General features: G+C 51.8%; 3 protein-coding genes and 1 long non-coding RNA gene across 20 annotated transcripts in view; 3 read left to right on the forward strand and 1 right to left on the reverse strand.

The window, feature by feature from the left end:
- Window positions 1-10,135, forward strand: part of PTPRA (protein tyrosine phosphatase receptor type A) — a 172,721-nt gene extending 162,586 nt beyond the window's left edge. For 14 of the 17 annotated variants that reach the window (XM_055264897.2, XM_055264896.2, XM_055264904.2 and 11 more), the window contains 4 exons: window positions 6,971-7,096; window positions 7,176-7,327; window positions 8,602-8,737; window positions 9,525-10,135. In XM_055264897.2, coding sequence (XP_055120872.1) covers window positions 6,971-7,096; window positions 7,176-7,327; window positions 8,602-8,737; window positions 9,525-9,599 — 489 coding nt within the window. In that variant the 3' untranslated portion in view covers window positions 9,600-10,135. Of the gene's footprint in view, window positions 1-6,286; window positions 6,720-6,970; window positions 7,097-7,175; window positions 7,328-8,601; window positions 8,738-9,524 lie in introns of those variants that run through there. The other 3 variants (XM_055264901.2, XM_055264895.2, XM_055264902.2) reach the window with 3 other exon arrangements.
- Window positions 1,394-17,231, reverse strand: LOC134735840 (uncharacterized). The gene is made up of 3 exons (XR_010119373.1): window positions 16,930-17,231; window positions 1,858-2,077; window positions 1,394-1,770 (listed from the first exon to the last, which is right to left on the reverse strand). It is a non-coding gene; the product is annotated as an uncharacterized lncRNA (long non-coding RNA).
- On the forward strand, window positions 14,321-17,383 carry LOC129474087 (progonadoliberin-2). The gene is given in 4 exon segments (XM_055264933.2): window positions 14,321-16,024; window positions 16,027-16,071; window positions 16,197-16,333; window positions 17,187-17,383. Coding segments are annotated over 4 exon segments (483 nt in total). The 5' UTR covers window positions 14,321-15,840; the 3' UTR covers window positions 17,304-17,383.
- Window positions 17,384-17,517: 134 nt separating this feature from the next.
- MRPS26 (mitochondrial ribosomal protein S26) lies at window positions 17,518-19,756 on the forward strand. Its single transcript, XM_055264930.2, has 4 exons — window positions 17,518-17,786; window positions 17,879-18,025; window positions 18,115-18,238; window positions 19,240-19,756. Exons 1-4 carry the CDS (start codon window positions 17,575-17,577, stop codon window positions 19,372-19,374), a joined length of 618 nt encoding a protein of 205 aa, XP_055120905.1. The 5' UTR covers window positions 17,518-17,574; the 3' UTR covers window positions 19,375-19,756.
- Window positions 19,757-20,277: the final 521 nt, after the last annotated feature.

A 20,277-nucleotide genomic window follows, 5' to 3' on the forward strand; every position in this document is an offset into this window, starting at 1 on the left:
AGTCGCCTAGGTCAACTTCCTCTCAGTACAGGAAACCTCCTAATACTGTTCCTGAGTCATAATCATACGGCCTCTACTAAGCACATTCAATCTCAGGGATATGTCCCTCACCTCCCACATTACGGGGGGACCCAGTCTGTGTTCTGACAATTCTTATTCTTTTAAAAATTATTTCTGTTGAGATTGCACATTGCAGCAAATGAGCGGTTCATTATGTCTGGAGTGTCACTTAGCAGGGATGAGAATCTAGAGAATGGGCCTGGAGAGAAGCTAGCAAGGCCTGGTGAGAAAATTCCTTCTAAGCCACAGTGAAGAGTTTGGTCTTCCTAAAGCAATTGAAGAGCCCTTGACAACATCCCATTTGTGTTTTTTAAAAAATCCCTCTGGTAGCAGTGAGAAGGACTCACTAGAAATGCAGAAGCTGTGGCAGTAATGCTGGTGGCCTGGACTCGGGTGGTGAGAGGGTGCTGTCCCAGAGAGGGTGAAGTGAGGAGGAATTAAGGATGGCACCCACTCATGACTCATTGAATTTATAGTCAAACACTTAAAATACAAAGTATGTTTTACATTAGTTGTCCCAAGTCACTAGTTGTTCCCCATCTGTACTTGAGTTAACTTTGGTACAAGGCTTTACACATATTTGCTCACCCTGATGTTTCATTACATCAGGGGTTTTTTTTGGTTTGGTTTGTTTGTTTGTTTGTTTGAGAGAGGGTCTCACTTTGTCACCCAGGCTGGAGTGCAGTGGCACAATCTTGGCTCACTGCAGCCTCAACCTCCCAGGTTCAAGTGATCCTCCCACATAGCCCTCCAAGTAGCTAGGACTAAAGGCACGTGCCACCACACCTGGCTAGTTTTTGCATTTTTTTGTAGAGACAGGGTTTCACCATGTTGCCCAGGCTGGTCTTGAACTCCTGGGCTCAACTGATCCACCCACCTAGTTGACCCAAAGTGCTAGGATTACAGGTTTGAGCCACCGTGCCTGACATTTTTTTCAATTTTAATCAGTCATTTAACTCATTAGCTATTCTTCCTAGACTTGTATCATGTACCTAATCAACAGACATACATACTTTGTAGGTCTTCATCATCATTTTTTTTTTTTTTTTTTTTTTGAGACAGATTCTCACTCTGTCACACAGGCTGGAGTGCAGTGGCACAATACGGGCTCATTGCAACCTCTGCCTCCCAGGTTCTGGCAATTCTCCTGCCACAGCCTCCCTAGTAGCTGGGATTAAAGACACCCACCATCATGCCCGGCTAATTTTTGTAGGCACGGGGTTTCACCATGTTGGCCAGGCTTGTCTCAAACTCCTGACCTCAGGTTATCTGCCTGACTCAGCCTCCCAAAGTGCTGGGATTACAGGCATGAGCCACCATGCCCAGCGTCTTCATCATCATTAATAACAATACTGATGAGGTGGGAGGTTTGGTTAAGGTGCTTGGCTTTGCACTCAAGGAAGCACACACCTGAGTAACAAAAGCCGTTTAGGAAATGAGCCACTGTGTTCTCAGGAGCTAGGTGCCTGTTCCCTGCCCTCTCTGATCAGTCGTGATGGAACCTGCAGATCAGACCAGGGCCCTACCTGTGGTTCCTTCTGCACCCCTGCCCTCCAGATCTGTGATGGGCAGGACCAAAGAGCAGGCCGAAGAGCTGGAACCACGAGCACAATGACCATCTCGGCCCACTGCCCTGTGATAAAATGTGGCCCACTGAACATCTCCGCCTCTGTCCAGTCAGATGCAGGCTCTTCCATCCTTGGAAAGGACCTAGTGAGAATAAAGGGCAGGGGGGCAGGAAGCATTTCATGTGTGTGGCAGTGGGGAGAAGAGTCGTGCGCACACAAATTCTCCTACCTGTTGAGTGAGGCCTCTCCCTCTACCTTCCGCTGTACCTTGTGCTCTGTCTTCCTAGGGCCAGTGAAGCAGACAGTAGTGCTTGCCCTCAGAAGCTTCTGAGTGGACTGGAACAGGATATTAGTGATGTTCTTTACAAGGCCTCACTGGCCCCCAAGTTCGCTTTCTGTTCCATTCATGTTGTCAAGTGTAGCTCCCAGAGATAATTAATGCAATAAGCCTAAATGATGCAATGAAAGGTGCCTACATTTATACAGTGACACTACCATCCTCACCTACAATATTAAGTTCCCAGAGAAAAAAATCTGATCCCAAAATATAAATTCTGTACTTACAAATTAAAATCTCGAAGGAATTAAAAATTAATTATCTCCTTCTGCTTTTTTTTTTTTTTTTTTTTTTTTGAGATGGAGTCTCACTCTGTCCGCCAGACTGGAGTGCAGTGGCACAATCTCAGCTTGCTGCAACCTCCGCCTCCAGGGTTCAAGTGATTCTCCCACCTCAGCCTCCCGAGTAGCTGGGATTACAGGCATGCACTACCATGCCCAGCTAATTTTCATTGTAGAAACAGGGTTTCATCATGTTGGCCATGCTGGTGTCAAACTCCTGACCCCAAGTGATCCGCCCGCCTTAGCCTCCCAGAGTGCTAAGATTACAGGCATGAGCCATTGCGCCTGGCCTCCTTCTGCTCTATTTTAATCAAAAAGGTCCACCAGGATGCCTGGGTTCCCGCAGCAGCTGCAGCTTGGACCATCATCAGCCTGGGCAGATAGAGCAGTGCCAGGAACTCCCATGCTGGGTCAGCCCAACCCTAGGCTTCATCCTGCTTCTCTAAAGCATAGTGAAACATGATAGCATTAGTCTCCACAAAGCTGTGTGTCCCCATCACTATGTCAGCCTTAGACCTCATAAGAGACATAAGACATAAGAGACTTCATGCTGTCTGGTGGAAAGACAAAAGTAGGAGAAAAGACAGAAAACCTTCCCTGTTTCACTTCTTTAAGATGCTATTATCTAGAGGCGGTAACCTGAACACACGAATCTGAGATGAAACTCCAGTCCCCAGCTTTTCTTCTACTGGTCTTGAACCCCCATTCCCCATCTTCTGTCCCTCACCCACTGATGACTTGGTAACACCTGGCTTACTGCTCCTTTTGAGCCCCTGTTCCTGACTCTGCTTCTGGAGGCATCAGTCACCATGTGGATGATCCATCTATCCTCAGTCTTTCTATTTCTCACCTTCCTGAGCCACCTCATCCTGTGGTCAAGTCACGATCTGCCCTGTATCTGCACCGCCCTTGGAATGTCAACAAGGCATCCGCCCTGTTTACTGCCTCCTTCCTCCCACCTCGGTATTCTCTTTTATTCCAGTCGTTTTTGTCTTCATCAAGTCCTTAGAGCCATTGATGCCTCCACTTTCTCAACATCAGTCACCTCGAACATGTCCTCACCTTCCTCCTTAACTGTTTTTGTGTTTTGAGTTTTGTTTTTGAGCGTTTGAGTTTTCTGATTTGAGTTTTTGTGGTATGTCATTATTACCTTTCCTTATTCCCTCATGCTTTCTTACTTTCCTGGCAAGCTGTCTAGTAAAACCCAGTTATATGCCTCTATCTGATATAGCAAACATCACAGGGCAAAAACACAAAACAGTGCCAAATGCTCTCACATTGAACTCATGACCACAAATCTCATAGAGGTAATTGGTGCCACCTAGCAATGCTATTGCTCTTTCTTTTCTTCCTGAAACCTCCAGCATCTGCTCTTGCCTGTCCCATCATACTCACACCTTAGCTTGTGACCTGGCCTCATTCTTCTCCAAGAAATCAGACAAGAACACTGTCATCCTCCCACCCCCAGACAGCCAGCCTCTTCAAATCTGTACCAACTCTCTTCTCTCTTGTTACAGTGGAAAAGGGTTTCTGCATCTCTCAATCCGGCTGTCCACTGTGCTCTTGGCCCCATTCCCTCCTGCCTGCTCAGGGATGTTGCTGCTATAACCATCTTCTCTCCCACCTCCATCAGCAGTTCCCCTCTCTAACCACTACTCTCATCAGCCTATACATGTTACATTTCCTATCTTTTAAAAACAAAAAATCTGTTAATCCCACTTTCCCTTCCACTTACTATCCTATTTCTCTGCACCCCTTCCCAGCAAAACTCCTTTAAAGAGTTGGCTTTCGGCCAGGTGTGGTGGCTTACACCTGTAATCCCAGCACTTTGGGAGGCCAAGGTAGGCAGATCACAAGGTCAGGAGATCGAGACTATGCTGGCCAACATACCAGAACCCCATCTCTACTAAAACTACAAAAATTAGCTGGGCGTGATGGCACATGCCTGTGATCCCAGCTACTCAGGAGAATCGCTTGAACCAGGGAGTTGGAGGTTGCAGTGAGCCGAGATCGCGCCACTGCATTCCAGCCTGGTGAAGGAGTGAGACTCCGTCTCAAAAAAAAAAAAAAAAAAAAGAGTTGGCTTTCTCCCTGCAAGTTCTCTCTTCGCTCTGTTCCTTCCAGGCTTGGCCCCACTGGGACTGCTTTAGGCAAGATCACCAGTGACTGTCCTCTTGCCAAATCCAAAGGTCATTTCTCTTTTCTGATTTTTTTTTTTTTTTTTTTTTTTTGTCCTTACAGCAGCATTTGAAAGAGTCAGTGCCTCCCTCCTCTTCCTCAGAACACTTACTTCCATAGCATCACCCCACTCACTAACCTGGCAGCTCCTTTGTTATTTCTTTGTGACCTCCTCCTCTAAAACATTGGAGTATACTAGACTCAGGCACTAGCCCACTCTGTTTTCTTTTGACACAGTAGCCCTTCAAGATCTCAGCCAGTCCTATGGCTTTAAGTACAACCCATATGCCAGGGATCCTCAATCTGCTTCTCTAACCCAGTCACCTGTCCCCCTTCCCAATGTGGGCTCCTGGTTTCCTCCTTCCCCTGACACCAGTCCACCCCACTCTTAGCCATCTAAATAAATAGTACCACCTTCTGCCCAGTTGCTCATGTCTAAAATCCGGGAGTTACCTTCCTTACTCCCCTCTCCTCACCCCTCACATCCAGTCTGCCACTGAGTCCTGATACAGGCAGAGCCTCCCCACTTTTCTCCAGTGTAACTGCTATCATCTGAACAAGCCCTCGTCTCTCACTGCTTGCCCGTGGGACTGTGGGCATGACTCATATGCGCAGCCTCGTCTGCAGTGGTCTGGCGACTGGTCCTCCTGCTCTTTTCCTAACCCACTTTTAGTTTTTCAAATGGCAGCTGCTGGTCATTTTGAAAATGTAAATCATTGTCACTCCTCGTCTTAAAAATCCTCTTTGAAGCTAAGCGCGGCAGCTCACGCCTGTAATCCCAGCACTTTGGGAGGGCGAGGTGGGTGGATCACCTGAGATCGGGAGTTCGAGACCAGCCTGACCAACATGGAGAAACCCGTCTCTACTAAATCCTCTTTGGTCTTCTAGAGATCTTGAGAGAAAATCCACCCATGTATACAAAATTTAGAGGCTTTTGATCAGATGTGGTGGCTCACACCTGTAATCCTACCACTTTGGGAGGCTGAGGCAGGTGGATCACCTGAGGTCAAGAGTTTGAGACCAGCCTGGCCAACATGGTGAAACCCTGTCTCTACTAAAAATACAAAAATTAGCTAGGCATGGTGGGCGCACACTTGTAGTCCCAGCTACTTGGGAGTCTGGGGTGGGAGAATCACTTGAAACTGGGAGGCTGAGATTGCAGTAAGTCAAGATCATGCTACTGCACTCCAGCCTGGGCGACAGAGCAAGACTCTCTCAAAAAAGAAAAAAAAAATGAGACTTTTAGTGTTGACACCTAGTCCCTAGACTTGATATGTATTTCTATCTTAGAGATCATGCTCAATTCCTCCAGCACACACACACTGTGGCTCTCACACCCAAGGGGACCTCATGGTTCTGATGGTTTTAAAGGCCTAGGCTTCATCCCAGCTGACACACTGTGTAAAGCAGTGTTGAGAAGGCACTGTAGTAGCAAAATCCATTCCACCCACCAGTGCCATAAAAACTAATATAATGCCTGATTGAGGTGAGCCTTAATGAGAATTTTTTTTTTTTTTTTTTTTTTTTTTGGCTGTTCTGGTTGAAGAGAGGCCCAGAGCACTGATCCCTGAGGCATCCCCAGGGCTCCTAGAGAACATGGGTGGAAAAGCACTAGTCCAAGGCATGTCCTTGATTCACCACTTTAATAATCATGATTTTATTTGGACTGTGAGACTATTCACAATTTCTTTTTCTACTTAATTTTTTTCCAAATCTTTCAATGACATTATATGTATGGTTGAGAATTTTTCAATTGCCAGTAGTGAAGAATCTCAGATCTTATCCCCAAATTCTCTGAAGAAATGGGCAGCATAACTGTGTGATGTTATATTTATGTATTTATGCCTTAGCTTGTTCTGCAGACATTGAACAAATTCATTTACCAGATACTGAGAGCCTACCATGTGCCAGGCATTGTGCACGGTGTGGGGAATACAGAGATGAAAAGAGACGCAGCCACTCCCACAAGGAGCTGTAGAGGGAAGTAAGCCAGGTGCAAGCAAAGACAGACAGTAGACCACCTCCTGCTCACTAGCAAGGACAGAAAGGCGAGTGCTAGCAACTTGAAGGTACCTTGCAGATCAAAGAGATAAAGGTAAAAGGGAGAAAGGATACTGTGGCCTGGGCAGTGGTGAAGCCCATGGCTGTGTGAGAATGTGAATTGGTTCTGATTTTCTGAATTAGCAGTCTGGCGGATGTAAGCAGCATTAACTATGAAAACACCCCATGGGAGAAAAAGAAAGGAATTGGAACAGAGATTTTCACTCCTCCTCCTCTCCCTCCAGCCACCAAGTATTGGATACCCTGTGAGCCTGTAGTCAGAGTTCTTTACAGACCCCGTCAGTGTTTCAGATGGTCTCTGGTGAGGATCAGAGGTTAATTGGAATGATGTGATATAATGATCCTGCAAGTTTTCAATACCTTGAAGATGAAGTGTATCAGCGTAAGAGGTGGCTGTACTGAGAAGGGTCAGGCTGCTCGTGGGCAGTGCTGCTTCTACACATGTGGTATTCTGAGCTCCTCACCTCTCCAACTTGTCCCTCCAGGAGAAGTGTGCCCAGTACTGGCCATCTGATGGACTGGTGTCCTATGGAGATATTACAGTGGAACTGAAGAAGGAGGAGGAATGTGAGAGCTACACCGTCCGAGACCTCCTGGTCACCAACACCAGGGTAAGATGGGTGGTCGGTGGACTCTGCCCACGGGAAAAGCAGGGTTACCCCTGCCTCCCTGATCCCCTTTTTTCCAAAGGAGAATAAGAGCCGGCAGATCCGGCAGTTCCACTTCCATGGCTGGCCTGAAGTGGGCATCCCCAGTGACGGAAAAGGCATGATCAGCATCATCGCCGCCGTGCAGAAGCAGCAGCAGCAGTCAGGGAACCACCCCATCACCGTGCACTGCAGGTATGGCTCACCCTTGCCCTCAGTGGGAGAAAGAAAGCGAGGAGGGGCAAACAGGGGAAGCTGATGACCATGGGTCAGACTGAAGAAAGCCATACAAGAGCAAGATATTGGTGAGCACATGGTAGTTGAGATTGATGCCAAGACAGGATTGGATGCTAAGAGAGAGGACCTTGGAGCTTGAACTTGGCACAATAAGTGCTAGAGGACTAATGTTCAGATAGTGGGCAGGAGAGCAGCAGGGGAGACTGGCAGTGGAGACCCCGATTGTGCTATGGAACAGAGGGTGAAAGAAGAGGAGTCAAGGGTGTCTCCCAGGTTTGAGCCTAGGTTGGTATGACCAGCAGAAGAAAGACAGGAAAGAGGCTCGTTTGAGAGGAAAAGTTGAATTTTGTATGGGGCATGTTGCTGGAGATTGCATTTTAGAAAAAATGCACTCCTTCACTTAGAATCCTAACAACAGCTTACAAGGCCCAATATGTTCTGAGGGCTCCCTGGCCAGGGCCGGGAGAGGATGGTGTGCACCACGGGCTGGCTCTGGCCCCACCCCCACCACTCTCCTTTCTTCCTTCATGAACTGCATGGCCTTCAGCACCCTGGGCACACTCCTGCTGTGGGCCTGAGATGCCAGTTTCCCAGGCAGCCACAGGGCTTTGCCCAAGCCTTCCGAGTACCCTGCCTAGAACTCCCACTCCTCTTTTTCCTTCCCTTACCACACATCTTCTTGTCTGGGGACATTGCTAAACCCCACAGTCCCTGCCTCAGAGTAGGCACTCAGTGTCTGGTGAGTGAATCAGCTGATGACATTGAATAGGGGGATATTGTCAAGGTCAGAGTCTGGATTCCTTGGATTTAGGAAGAAAGTGAGAGACATGGAAAGGAATCAGCAGATACACACCAGTGTAGGGAGTGGGGTTTGTCAGAAAAAGGGAAAGACAGGACTAGAGCTAGTTCTAACTGAGCGAACAGCAGGTCAGAACAGCCTAGGCCAGCATGTGCAGGTGGACAGCAATGGCTCCGTGCTGGTGGGGTATGAGTGAAAGTCATCCTCCATGGTCCAACAGGTGAGTCCCTCCACAGCACATGGGGCCATGCAGGAAGGGCACAGGGTACACTGCCTCCCAACCCAGAACCCCTCCAGGCTGGGGGTGGTCCACAGGGCAAAGGCAAACACCGGCTGCCTGCCCCCACCTCTTTGTCTGCCACTCACCACTGTCACTCACCCCCTTACACAGAGGGCCATCACAGGTGTGGTAAATGTGTCTGCTCTGTTGCAGCGCTGGGGCAGGAAGGACGGGGACCTTCTGTGCCCTGAGCACCGTCCTGGAGCGTGTGAAGGCAGAGGGGATTTTGGATGTCTTCCAGACTGTCAAGAGCCTGCGGCTACAGAGGCCACACATGGTCCAGACACTGGTATGCTGCCCACATATTTGTCCCTGCCACCACACCACCTGCAGCCCTTCTCTGTCAGGGCCAGCTCAGGGAGGAGGCTCTTCAGAGGGGCCCACCCAGTAGTCAGAAGACTGTCTAAACACAGACCTGCTCTTCCCCTCCCAAGGTGCCCCAAATACACAGGAAGCATTGGGAGGCAGCAGGATGGCAGCAATGGGAGCATAGCCCATGTTGCCAGAGGATGGGCCAGGTTAGAAGGGGGTGTCTGGGTGCCCCACAGGGCTCATCTGCACTTCTCTGTGGGTCTTGGGTAAGGAAGATCCATGAGGAGTACATGCCTTTGGGCTTGGGCTCCCTGTTAAGAGGTCTGACTTTTAATAAGCTGCACATCCACAGAGGTTTTCCTGAATCCCATGGAGCTAGAAATGTTTGTGGCGTAAAGAAAAGTGAACATTAGGAGGTTTGGGAGATGAGGTTCTGAGAGCCAGGGTGCAGGCTAGCCTGGCAGCCATGGTAAGCATGGGCCATGCTCAGCTGCACTGTCTCCCAGCCCAGCACATGCCTGTCTGACTTCTGTGGGGCCTGGGTCAGCTCTGGTCAGCTCTGCTTGTAGAAGGTCTGCTGCATTCAGCCCAGAAGGGGAATGCTGTCAGAACTCTGGCAGGCAGATCAGAGCTCAGGTGAAAGTTCAAAAACATTCAGTTCCTCTTGATTTTCCATCTTCAAAAAAAAAATGAGTCTGTTAGGAATTACAGGTACTGAGTGTTCTTCAGTAACCCTGGCTTTTTCGCTACCTTTCACTCTCCAGGAACAGTATGAGTTCTGCTACAAGGTGGTGCAGGAATATATTGATGCATTCTCAGATTATGCCAACTTCAAGTAAGCGGCAACAAGGGTCCGTGGACCAGGAGGATTGCCTTTAATATTTTGTAATATTCTGTTTTGTTAATATACCCCAAATTGTGTATATATCTTATAACTGTTTTAGAAATTGGTACATAGGCTTCTATTACCTATTAGGTGGAAATTTTATATGTAAATGTGTTAGCACTGATAGTCCTTTTTCCAATGTTTTATTGGGGAATTAAATAGTGTGATGTTTGGATTGATATCGTGAAATCCTCAGCCGGGAAATTGGGCTGGATTGTGCTTTGGTTAATACATCTTTCCCTAAAGAAGATAAACACAAAATCCATTCCAGGTAGCTCGGCACCAACTAAGAAAAAAAGCACAAAGTTCTCAGAGCTCTCGAGGAAAGTGATTGTCCCCATACCACCATGCACTGTAAATATCCCTCCCCTCTCTCCCTGGTCCCCTCCCCCGTCCCCACCACCTATATCATGGGGAGTAATAGGACCAGAGCGGTATCTCTGGCACCACACTAGGGACTATCAGGTAATAAAAGCTTTGACTCCCTGAGGAAATGTCTCTCCCTTTGTCTGGGGGTGGGGCAGCCATACAGGCTGGGGCTCTCCTCGGCTGTTCATGGCCCTCCTGTTGCTGTTCTCTCTGAGCTATCTGAGAGAGGCCACAGTCCCCCAGCTCCTCCTATCCACCAAACACAGCCCTTCCAGTTCTTAGGTGATCTCCAGGACCCTCCTTTCATTCCCAGCACATCTTTGGTTTAGTGGTCCTGGCCAGCCTCCCTCCCTATGGAAGGTGGCCAGGTCCTCACTGAGTCTCCTTAAGGACAGGGGCACGGGGGAGACGAGCTGGCTCAGCTTTGGGCTGAGGCCAGTCTGACCTCTCCAGTCTGTGGTGCTTTGCTACAAAGCTGTCTGGATTGTGTCACCCTGTCCAGGATAAGTCTTTATGTCCACATGTATTCTGTTGAATTGCTTCCATTTTCTTTCATACGTGTCCTCATTTCTGGGACAGTGTGAATGTTTCTCAGATCTAGAAGTCAGGATGGTGGGAGTCTTAGATCCCAACTTGGTTTTGAGTGACATGTTAGACAAAAGTGTTGAACTTTTGTTTCTTAAAGAAGCTGGATATTCATTTATGTCTCCCGTAACAGTCTGTCCTGTCCAGAGACCCAGTATCCTTAGGATATTGTTCTCATCCTCATGGTTGAAGCTGGGTCACTGCCATGTCCATATTCCACCCTGAGGAAAGAGCATGGAGAGCCAGCAGCTTCATTTCCAAGGACAGGAAGCCAAATCTGCACTTTTCATTTCCACTCATACCCCACCCCATATTTCACTCATCAGCTTCACAAATAGGTTTTCACCTGGTCATAGCTATGCCTAACTACAGGGGGTGCTGGGGAAGTGTGATCTTTTGTTGGGGGCACACTGGGAGTGGGTCTGTCCACTGCCTCCCAGCCTCATGAGCAGCTCACCACAGGAGCAGGAAAGTGAACTGGTGGCTGTGGCTGTCAGGCAGGGCCTTTCTTGAAGAGCCAGTGCAGGCCTGGGCTCCTCAGAGGCTTCTGGAGTGAGAGATGGCACCTCAGCCTGGTCCATGGAGGCATGTTCAGGGGTCAGCACTACTGTGCTTCTTGGAGGAGGTGGGACTTGAACTGGACCCACGGGATGCTGGAAATTTAGATGAGTGAAAAGGAGGAAAGGCGAAGTGGAGCCACATTACAGAGGGCCTCAGAGTCCAGATAAAGCAGTTAACATGTAGTGGCTCCAGGAGGGAAGCCTGTCTGTGCACCACATATCCAGGATGTTTGTGGGAAGGAAGGAGATGCGCAGAAGGGACCCAGGAGGCCTGCAGGAGGCAAGGGCTGCAACAGACCCGTCTGGAAGTTTACAGGAGGTGAGTGTAAGTCATTAGAGACATTCAGTTCTGTAGGAACTGAGGAACTCCCAAGAGGCAGTAAACTTAAAACTCAGTAGTCTCGATAAGTATGGATAAATTAGGCAAAGACAGATTCTGAGGAATTTCTAGTGAGGGGTGCCAAGTTCGGGGAGCAGCCCCTGGCTCCTTGCAGGCTACCCTTCAGTGCTCTGTGTGACCAAGTCCAAGTCAATGCAGGAGGGCAGGCACTGGGTCAGCAAGCCGCTCAGTGAATGTGCAGGTGAGGCCGTTTACAGGCGCTTGTGTGCCTCCCAGCAGGCTGCCTGCCATTGCCAAGGCTGGCCTTCAGCAGGGTGCGCCACCGTGGCCTGAGTTGTTTTCTGCTGAAGTCCATGCTGATTTGGCCAGTGGATAGGCATCACCTGGGTGCAAAACCAGTGTCTCCAGGTAGGAATGACCTCAGCTGTTTGCTCCCTGTCCTGCTCAGCCTGTAGATGTGTCCCTCATCCCTTCATGCCTCCCTCTTCACTCCTCTTTTACTTTCTACTCAGGGCTTGCATGTTTACAAGAGAGGTGAACCCAACAGAAACTAGTATAGGCCAAAAGGAAAATGTGCTGAGGCTCACACAGCACAGTCGTGTGGAAAAGGCAGGGGTGACTGCTTCATCCAGTGCCCTTCCCACAGCCAGTCAGTTGTGACCCAAGGGGCTTAGGGTAGGAGTGTTTCTCCATAGGGGAAGACTAACAGCCTGCACCCACCACACACCCAAAGCCCTACATCCTGCCACACTCAGACCTCACTTCATTTGGGCAGGTCCCTCCTGGGTTGCAGTTTCCTTCATTGCTCCCCTGTCCCAAATACTCAAATCTCTTTCATTAAAAATAAAGAGCAGGCCAGGTACAGTGGCTCACACCTGTAATACCACACTTTGGGAGGCCAAGGCGAGTGGATCACTTGAGCCCAGGATTCGAGACCAACCTGGGCAACATGACAAGACCCTGTCTCTACAAAAAATAACAAAAATCAGCCGGGCATGGTGGCACATGCCTGTAGTCCCAGCTACTTGGGAGGCTGAGGTGGAAGGATCACCTGAGCCCATGAGGTGGAGTCTACAGTGAGGTGTGATCATGCCACTGCAGTCCAGCGTGGGTCAAAGAGTGAGACCCTGTCTCAAGAAAATAAATAGGCTGGGCACAGTGGCTAATGCCTATAATCCTAGCACTTTGGGAAGCCAAGGCGGATAGATCATCTGAGGTTAGGAGTTCGAGACCGGCCTGGCCAACATGGTGAAACCATCTCTACTAAAAATACAAAAATTAGTCAGGCGTGGTGGCACGTGCCTGTAATCCCAGCTACCGGGGAGGCTGAGGCAAGAGAATCGCTGGAACCTGGGAGGCAGAAACTGCAGTGAACCGAGATTGTGCCACCGCACTCCAGCCTGGATGACAGAGCGAGACTCCATCTCAAAAAAAAAAAAAAAAAAAAAGGAAAAAGAAAATTAATTAATTAATTAAAGAGCATGTCTCCCACCCCAGGCTTAAGTTCTTCCCTCTTTATGAGAGACTACTTGAAAAAGCCTGTACTCTCACTCTTCCCTCTTCCTCACTTCATTCCCACACATTTCTTTTTCATCCCTGCGCACTAAGGTCACCTTGGTGCTAAAAGCCGGGGATCCATGGTCTCTTCCCCTTTGTGTCACAGGCTGTCCTCTGCCTCTTATCCTCACCCTTTAGCTGCTCCTCCACTGTCTCCTCTCTCAGAGGTCAGGATTCTGGGTCTGTCTCTGTGGACCCTCAGCTCTCCTCCAATCCCAAGTTCCCCACATCCTGGTCGCATGTCAGGGTGGTCCAGAGATGCCTGCCTCCCACTGCCCACACCCAGGGGCCCACCCTCCTTTCCTCTAACCCTCCCACATTCTCTGGCTCCATGGATCCGCAGCAGTTCCTGCTGGCCCTTCTCCATTTTGTTCCTTAGGCTGCACCCCTCTGCTGCCACTCCCTGCATCCGTGACTCCAGCTCACTCGTCTCTATCCTTCACCCAGGCTGCCTGCTCAAGGTTTGTGCCCCTCTGTGCTCCTGCAGCACCTGAATGTTTATTCACCTCTGAACCTCTGCTTTCCCACCTGAGTACGCGCAGCTCCTGGCTGCAGTGACTTCATATCCTGAGGACTGGAGCTCCGTGGTGAACAGATGGCTTTCTATGTTCTAATGAGAGGGATACAAGAGTTCCAGAGTTCTAGTCTGGAAAGGACCAGACATTTCTAAAAAGCTAAGTATGTTGCCGGGAAAAAAGGGAGCAGAGCTTTCCCCAGGAAGCTTAGCTCTGGTTTAGATTTTTCAGGAAAAACCAGAATCAAATTACAGAATAAATAAAGGCACCCATCCCCCTTTTAAATGAACACCAGCTTTGGTGCAGCTGTGAATAAAGCATTCTGTAAACCCCAGCCAGAACTAAACTAGTACATTGAACTTAGATTCATTTTCACTAAACCACAAAGCAAATGTTTTCCTAAAAATCACCCAGTTAATAAAGTCTGTGTATTTAAGCCAAAACAATTTAACTGAACATACGGGCCACACATTCATTTCAGGTCCCTGCTAATAAGTCAGTCTGGAAATACACAGGTGTGCCCATCCTGCCTTGGCTGCTGAAGTCCAGGTGTCTAGGGCTGACTGATGCCCATTATGCCTCCCCTCGCCCATCTTTGTCACAGGATTTGACGCACCAACTCTCCAAATGACTCTGGCCACCACAATGCCAAGCCTGACCCTGGCCCTCCCATTTGCTGTTCAGCCCAAATGTGGAGATGATTGGCTATTAACCCTGAAAACAAGCCTCTGACCCCCAGTGACTGATGGCTCTCCAAGGAAAGCTGAGCTGCTGATGCAGACTGGGAAGCAAGAGCCCACTTCCAGCAGCCCAGGCTAGCTGTGTCCAAATCCATGACTGGGGAGGGGTTAGAGCCTTGAGGGACAAAATTATTCTACCGGCTGCTGATGGCCCTAGGGAGGCTGCACTGGCCCAACAGCTAGGCCCCGTCTCATGGGCCTGCTTCCCCAGGAGAGAAGCCACTCCTAGGTAGGTACTGCCCCACCCAAACCCAGCCATTTGGAGTGACCCAGCCCTGGTTCCCAGGTGTGTGGAAGTGAATTGTCCCACCCAACCCACTCTACAGTGAGCAAACAGAAGCCTCTGGGAGAGTGGTCACAGCCTCCCCTGTACGTCTGAACAGCCTGCCAGGCTCCCTACTCTTAGGCCTCCACTGTCCACCAGGGAAAGCCCTGAGCTGGGAGTTGGGGAACCCCCAGGCATTGCCCCTGCCCAGGACACAATTCTCTTTTGGGGTCAGGGAGGGAGGGCTGTGAGGGCTTTCTAGGTCTCAAGATCAGGAGCTTGAAGATGCAGCCTGGGAAGTGGGAAGGTGAGACCAGGACATAGGCCAGCCTAAAGCAAGAGTCCTGGGCCTGGAGGCTCCTGGGAAGGTGGTGGGGAGGGAGTATGTGTCAGTGGCCTCAGGGCAGCAGCTGCCTGGTGAATGTTCATGGAGTGGATGCTCTGGGAAGGGGGTTGGGTGGTGAGTTTCTCCCCTCGAATCTGGGGGTGGAGCTGCCTGGTCTGTAAATCCTGGGGCCATCAGGCTAGGGTCCTGCAGCTGCCTGAAGGAGCCATCTCATCCACAGCTCTTCCTCAGTGAGTGGGGAGCCTTCCCTAAGGGCTAGGACACCTGGATCAAGTTTCATCCTGGGTGTATGGTGTGCGGCTCCTCTTCCCCATTCCCAAGCGCCTCCACCCCTGAACCATGCCAGAGAAGTCCCCTTTTCCTCTCCTCTCCTCAACAGCTCTACCATCTATTCTTGTGCTTGCTGCCCCTGGCATGGGAGGGATAAGGGGTAGAAGCACTTGCCCCCATCAACACCACACATCCATTCCACATCCCCAGCTACTATGGAAGAGATACAGCAGGCCACAGAGAAAAGGGCGGAAGGCTTGCCACTCTGGTTCCCTAGCACTGGTGCTCCAAACGCCCGTACATTGAGAACTCCCCTGACCATCCATCTATCCGCCCATCCATTGGCCTGAATTCAGGTCTCTGTTCCCCTCCAACTTTCTTCCACTTCTGGAAACTCCTTGAAGGAAAGATGGATGGGCTTGGACAAGTGGGAGGGCCCTCAGAGCTGGCAAGGCGGGTAGCCTCTGTGCCCCCAGGCTCAGGGAGAAGGCTCATACCCTGGGGCATCGTCCCCTATTGGGCCAGGATCCCCCAGGATCTGAACCCCTGTATGCTTGGGATGAGAAGCGGTGGCAGAGAGGGAAGGGCATAAGGAGATACCAAAGCTGCCCCTGAGATGCCAGTTTTCCAAGGTGGCCCTGGAGGAAATGGGGGGATGTGGGGGTGAGGTAAGTCTCCTTGAATGCTGTACCCTGTCCAGTAGAGCAGCCATGGCCAGCTCCAGGCGAGGCCTCCTCCTGCTCCTGCTGCTGCTGCTGCTGACTGCCCACCCTGGACCCTCAGAGGCTCAGCACTGGTCCCATGGCTGGTACCCTGGAGGAAAGTGAGCCCTCGCTCAGCCCAGGATCCCCAGAATGCCTTTAGTCCCCCAGTTGGGTGTCTCCCAGCCTGATTGGAAGGAAGAAAGTGATGGCCAGGGGCTCCCCCACCCACCTGGAGCCTGAGGTCGGGGTAGGGAGGACAGCATCAGTTCCCTTCTAAGGAAGGGCCCTGGACACTGCAGCAGGCAGCCCAGCCCAGACTGCCCATGGCCTCCCAAGTGATGCCCTGGCTCCCCTGGAAGACAGCATGCCCTGGGAGGGCAGGACCGCAGTCTGGTGGTCCCTTCGCAGGAAGCGACACCTGGCAGGAACACTGCTGGTGAGTGGGGTGAGAGGTCTCCAGCATCAAGACCAGCCACTGGTCATCAGTGGCCATTGTGGGTTAGGGTTGGGTGCTGGGAGGGTGGGGAGAATGAAACACCACTGAGATGCCCCCTGCCACAGCACCCCCAGCCATTTCTCAGTGCCCCTACTGCACACAGCAGGGTGCTGTCTGCTATCCTTCCTATTTCCCAGGAGGATTCTAGACAATTTATAAAACACTTAGGTTAAAAACCAAAGTCACTAGTAGAGTAGAAGGAGATAATTATTCTATAAGACAGTGGTGGCCATGGGGTCCCACAGGCATCCTGACAAGCCAATGACTGTCTTGAGGTGGACAGACCCCGGGCCAGTGGAAAGAGGTGAGGGATGCAACCTCACGCAAACAGCCAACAGAGCCAAGAGGACCAGGTGGTGACTGACATGTGCACTAAGAACATCTCAGGGACTGTAGAGCTCCCCAAGACCATAGCAGAAGACAGGCGTAGGGAAATGGTTTGTTACTGTTTTGCAAATCAAACACATTTAAAGTGCATCAGGAGAGCACGGTAACGAAAGAAGAAAGTGGTTAGTTCCTACGAGGCAAAGTCTTACCGCCCGAGTTGTGTGTTATGTCCTCAGGTTTCTACGCGTCAGGCTTGTTTAGGGTGGACAAGAGGGCATGCCCAAGGGAGCTGGAGATCCCCACACTCGCTGGATCCTCAGGCTTCTAGGGGAGGCGGGGTTGCGTCCTGCTGTGGGAGGCCAGGTGGGGACTGGAGGGGACGAGACGGGAGAGGACGGGGAAGGTGGCAGCTCGGCGGTCACGAGACCAGTGTCCTGAGGCATGACCGCCACCTCTCCCTCCGCAGACCGCAGCCCGAGAGCCCCGCCCCGCCCCGCCCCGCCGTCCTCCAATAAAGTGTGAGGTTCTCCGAAGCTGTTGCCTCGAGTTCTGTCCTTCGTCTCCTCCCTGTCTTCCCCGCTGAGACCCTTCCCTGCGTGGGGGCTGGAGGGACGCGGGTCCGGCCCCGCGGGCGGGAGGAACGAAGGGATGGCCCCGAGCCCTGGCGGGAGGGCCGGGCCAGAGCCTGGGGACGGGGTGCGGACGTCCGCATGGTCGCCGCTTGGGTTCCAGAGGCCACAAAGCCGGGCTGGGCGTGAGGGACAGCCCGAGAACTACAGGTCCCAAGGTTCCCCGCGCCGCTTCCGGGGCACGGTGGCGTCCCGGCACCGCGGCCGCAGTGAGGAGACTCGGCCATGCTACGCGTGCTGAGCCGCTTGGGCGCGGGAACCCCGTGCAGGCCCCGGGCCCCTGTGGTGCTGCCAGCGCGCGGCCGCAAGACCCGCCACGACCCGCTGGCCAAATCCAAGATCGAGCGTGTGAACATGCCGCCCGCGGTGGACCCTGCGGAGTTTTTCGTGCTGATGGAGCGTTACCAGCACTACCGCCAGACCGTGCGCGCCCTCAGGTGTGCGGCCGGAGGGAGGTGGCCGTCCGCGCGCGCTGGTGACGGTGGGAGCGGGCGGAGAGGGTGCTGATTCCTGGCGCGTCTGCACCCAGGATGGAGTTCGTGTCCGAGGTGCGGAAGAAGGTGCACGAGGCCCGAGCCGGGGTTCTGGCGGAGCGCAAGGCCCGGAAGGACGCCGCCGAGCACCGCGAGCTGATGGCCTGGAACCAGGCGGAAAACCGGCGGCTGCACGAGCTGCGGTGCGTGGGGCGGGAGGCGGGGCGGGGCGGCCTGGCTGGCCTGGGAGAAGCCCGGGCCACGCTCAGCCTCAGCCCGTTGACCCTCACAGGATAGCGAGGCTGCGGCAGAAGGAGCGGGAGCAGGAGCAGCGGCAGGCGTTGGAGCAGGCCCGCAAGGCCGAAGAGGTGCAGGCCTGGGCGCAGCGCAAGGAGCGGGAAGTGCTGCAGCTGCAGGTGGGCAACGTCTCCGGATGGTGGGCCTCCAGTCGGGGACGCGGCTTGCGGGGCACTGGGAATTCTGGGCACTGCGACGCGGGCGCTGGCTATGTGCAGAGACTTAGAGTTGGCAGGTCCGGATTTGGGAGAGGGGAGTGCCAGTCAGGCGCAAAGACCCGGAGGTCAGCGGAGTAATTGGACAGTGTTCAGGTACCTAGCAGGTCTGTGGGAGGGACCCTGCGTTCCACAAAGAGGTTGTATTTTGCATAACAGGTGATGAAGCCATGAAGGGTTAAATATTTCAGGCTAGGATTAGCAGGTGTGCGACTTAAAAGCAGGGAGACCACTTAGGAGTAATGCAGTGAGAATGGATGAGGCTTGATTTAAAGTAACAGAAAGGTGGCAGGGAGCGGTGGTTCACGCCTGTAATCCCAGTACTGTGGGAGGCCGAAGCGGACGTATCACTTGAGGTCAGGAGTTCGAGTCCAGCCTGGCCAACATGGTGAAGCCCCGTCTCTCCTAAAAATACAAAAATTAGCTGGGCGTGGTGTGCGCCAGTAATCCCAGCTACTCGGGAGGCTTAGGCATGAGAATCGCTTGAACCCAGGAGGCAGAGGTTGCAGTGAGCCGAGATGGCACCACTGCACTCCATCCTGGGCGACAGTGAGACTCCGTCTCAAAAAAATTAAATAAAATAAAGTAATGGGGGGAAGGATGAGTTAGAGTGCTTCAGAGGGGACGACTGAGGGACAGATTTCACCTACCAGGACGTGAGATTTTCATAGCTGGCACTCGGGGCTATGGCTGAAGTGTCTGAGAAAAGAGGAACGTGGCAAAGCAACGTGATATCACTCCACTGGGAGGCCAGAGGGGCTCTCAAATAGGACCTGGGCTCCAGGCATGCTTCCCCAGGGAGAGCAGGAGCTGCTTTCTCAGTGGGGTGAGAGGCCAGCAGGCTGGGTGGACGGGCTGGCATGTGCCCAGGGCTCCTGTTCAGGTGGGCTTTTCTCTCCCGATAGGAAGAGGTGAAAAACTTCATCACCCGAGAGAACCTGGAGGCACGGGTGGAAGCAGCATTGGACTCCCCGAAGAACTACAACTGGGCCATCACCAGAGAGGGGCTGGTGGTCAGGTCACAACGCAGGGACTCCTAGGGGCCCAGTAAGGACAGTGCCCGCCCAGGGACCATGTATGTATCGTGGCGGAAGAGTTGGCCCTGACCTGGAATAAAGCAGTTGGTGCTGCTTATAAGGAAGGTTCAGCCTTATCCAGCACAGCCTTCACGTTTTGCCCTCTGCTGTCACCACTTGGTCAGAAACTTCCAAACACGGTGCTCTGTTCTGCCCGTGTGTACAGCCTCAGCACACCAGGAGACCCTAGAGTGGTTTCCATCTCACAGAGAATCAGACAGGGCCACAGCCCCCTCAGGCAGCCAAGTCATCTGAGTATCATTAAGAGTAGTGATGGGAAAATTACAGTCTGAGGGCCAAACGTGCCTGCTTCCTGTTTTTGTAAATAAAGTTTTGTTGGAACACAGCCCCACCCATTCACTGACTTCTTTTTACTACAGTGGCAAAGATGAGTAGTTGCAACAGAGACCATATGAATTGCAAAGCCTAAAATATTTAACTTTTTACAGGAAAAGTGTAGTGATCTTTCATCTGGAGCTTTAGGACTCTAGCCTGGAGCAGATGTCACCCAGGACCTGAGCCACAAGCTAACCATTGGCCAGGGGCCTGCCTCTGCTCTATACTGTGCTTTGCTGGCCAGAGTCTGGTGTATCCAAGACCCAGAAGGCAAAGAGGAGACCCCATTTCTTCTGGGTTCCACAAAGAGGTTGTATTTTGCCTTACAGGTAATGAAGCCATGAAGAATTAAATATTCCAGGCTAGGATTAGCAGGTGTGCGACTTAAGAGCAGGGAGACCATTAGGAGTGGGTCTCTCCACCCATGGCCTCAGTGACCTACATTTGCCCTGGCATTGCCAGCACCCTTGGGCCACCCAGCAGATGGCTGCTGGCAGGGGAGACCTGGTTGACCAAGATTTTATGAGGTTA

Source organism: Symphalangus syndactylus, chromosome 24, assembly GCF_028878055.3.
Source record: "Symphalangus syndactylus isolate Jambi chromosome 24, NHGRI_mSymSyn1-v2.1_pri, whole genome shotgun sequence".
NCBI classification, from domain to species: domain Eukaryota; kingdom Metazoa; phylum Chordata; class Mammalia; order Primates; family Hylobatidae; genus Symphalangus; species Symphalangus syndactylus.

Excerpts from the sequence above, each read along its gene's own strand:
- MRPS26 (XM_055264930.2), top strand. The coding sequence starts at position 17,575 with ATGCTACGCGTGCTGAGCCGCTTGGGCGCGGGAACCCCGTGCAGGCCC. Across the intron at positions 17,787-17,878 it reads CAGACCGTGCGCGCCCTCAG|GATGGAGTTCGTGTCCGAGG; the intron begins GTGTGCGGCCGG and ends GTCTGCACCCAG. Across the intron at positions 18,239-19,239 it reads GGGAAGTGCTGCAGCTGCAG|GAAGAGGTGAAAAACTTCAT; the intron begins GTGGGCAACGTC and ends CTCTCCCGATAG.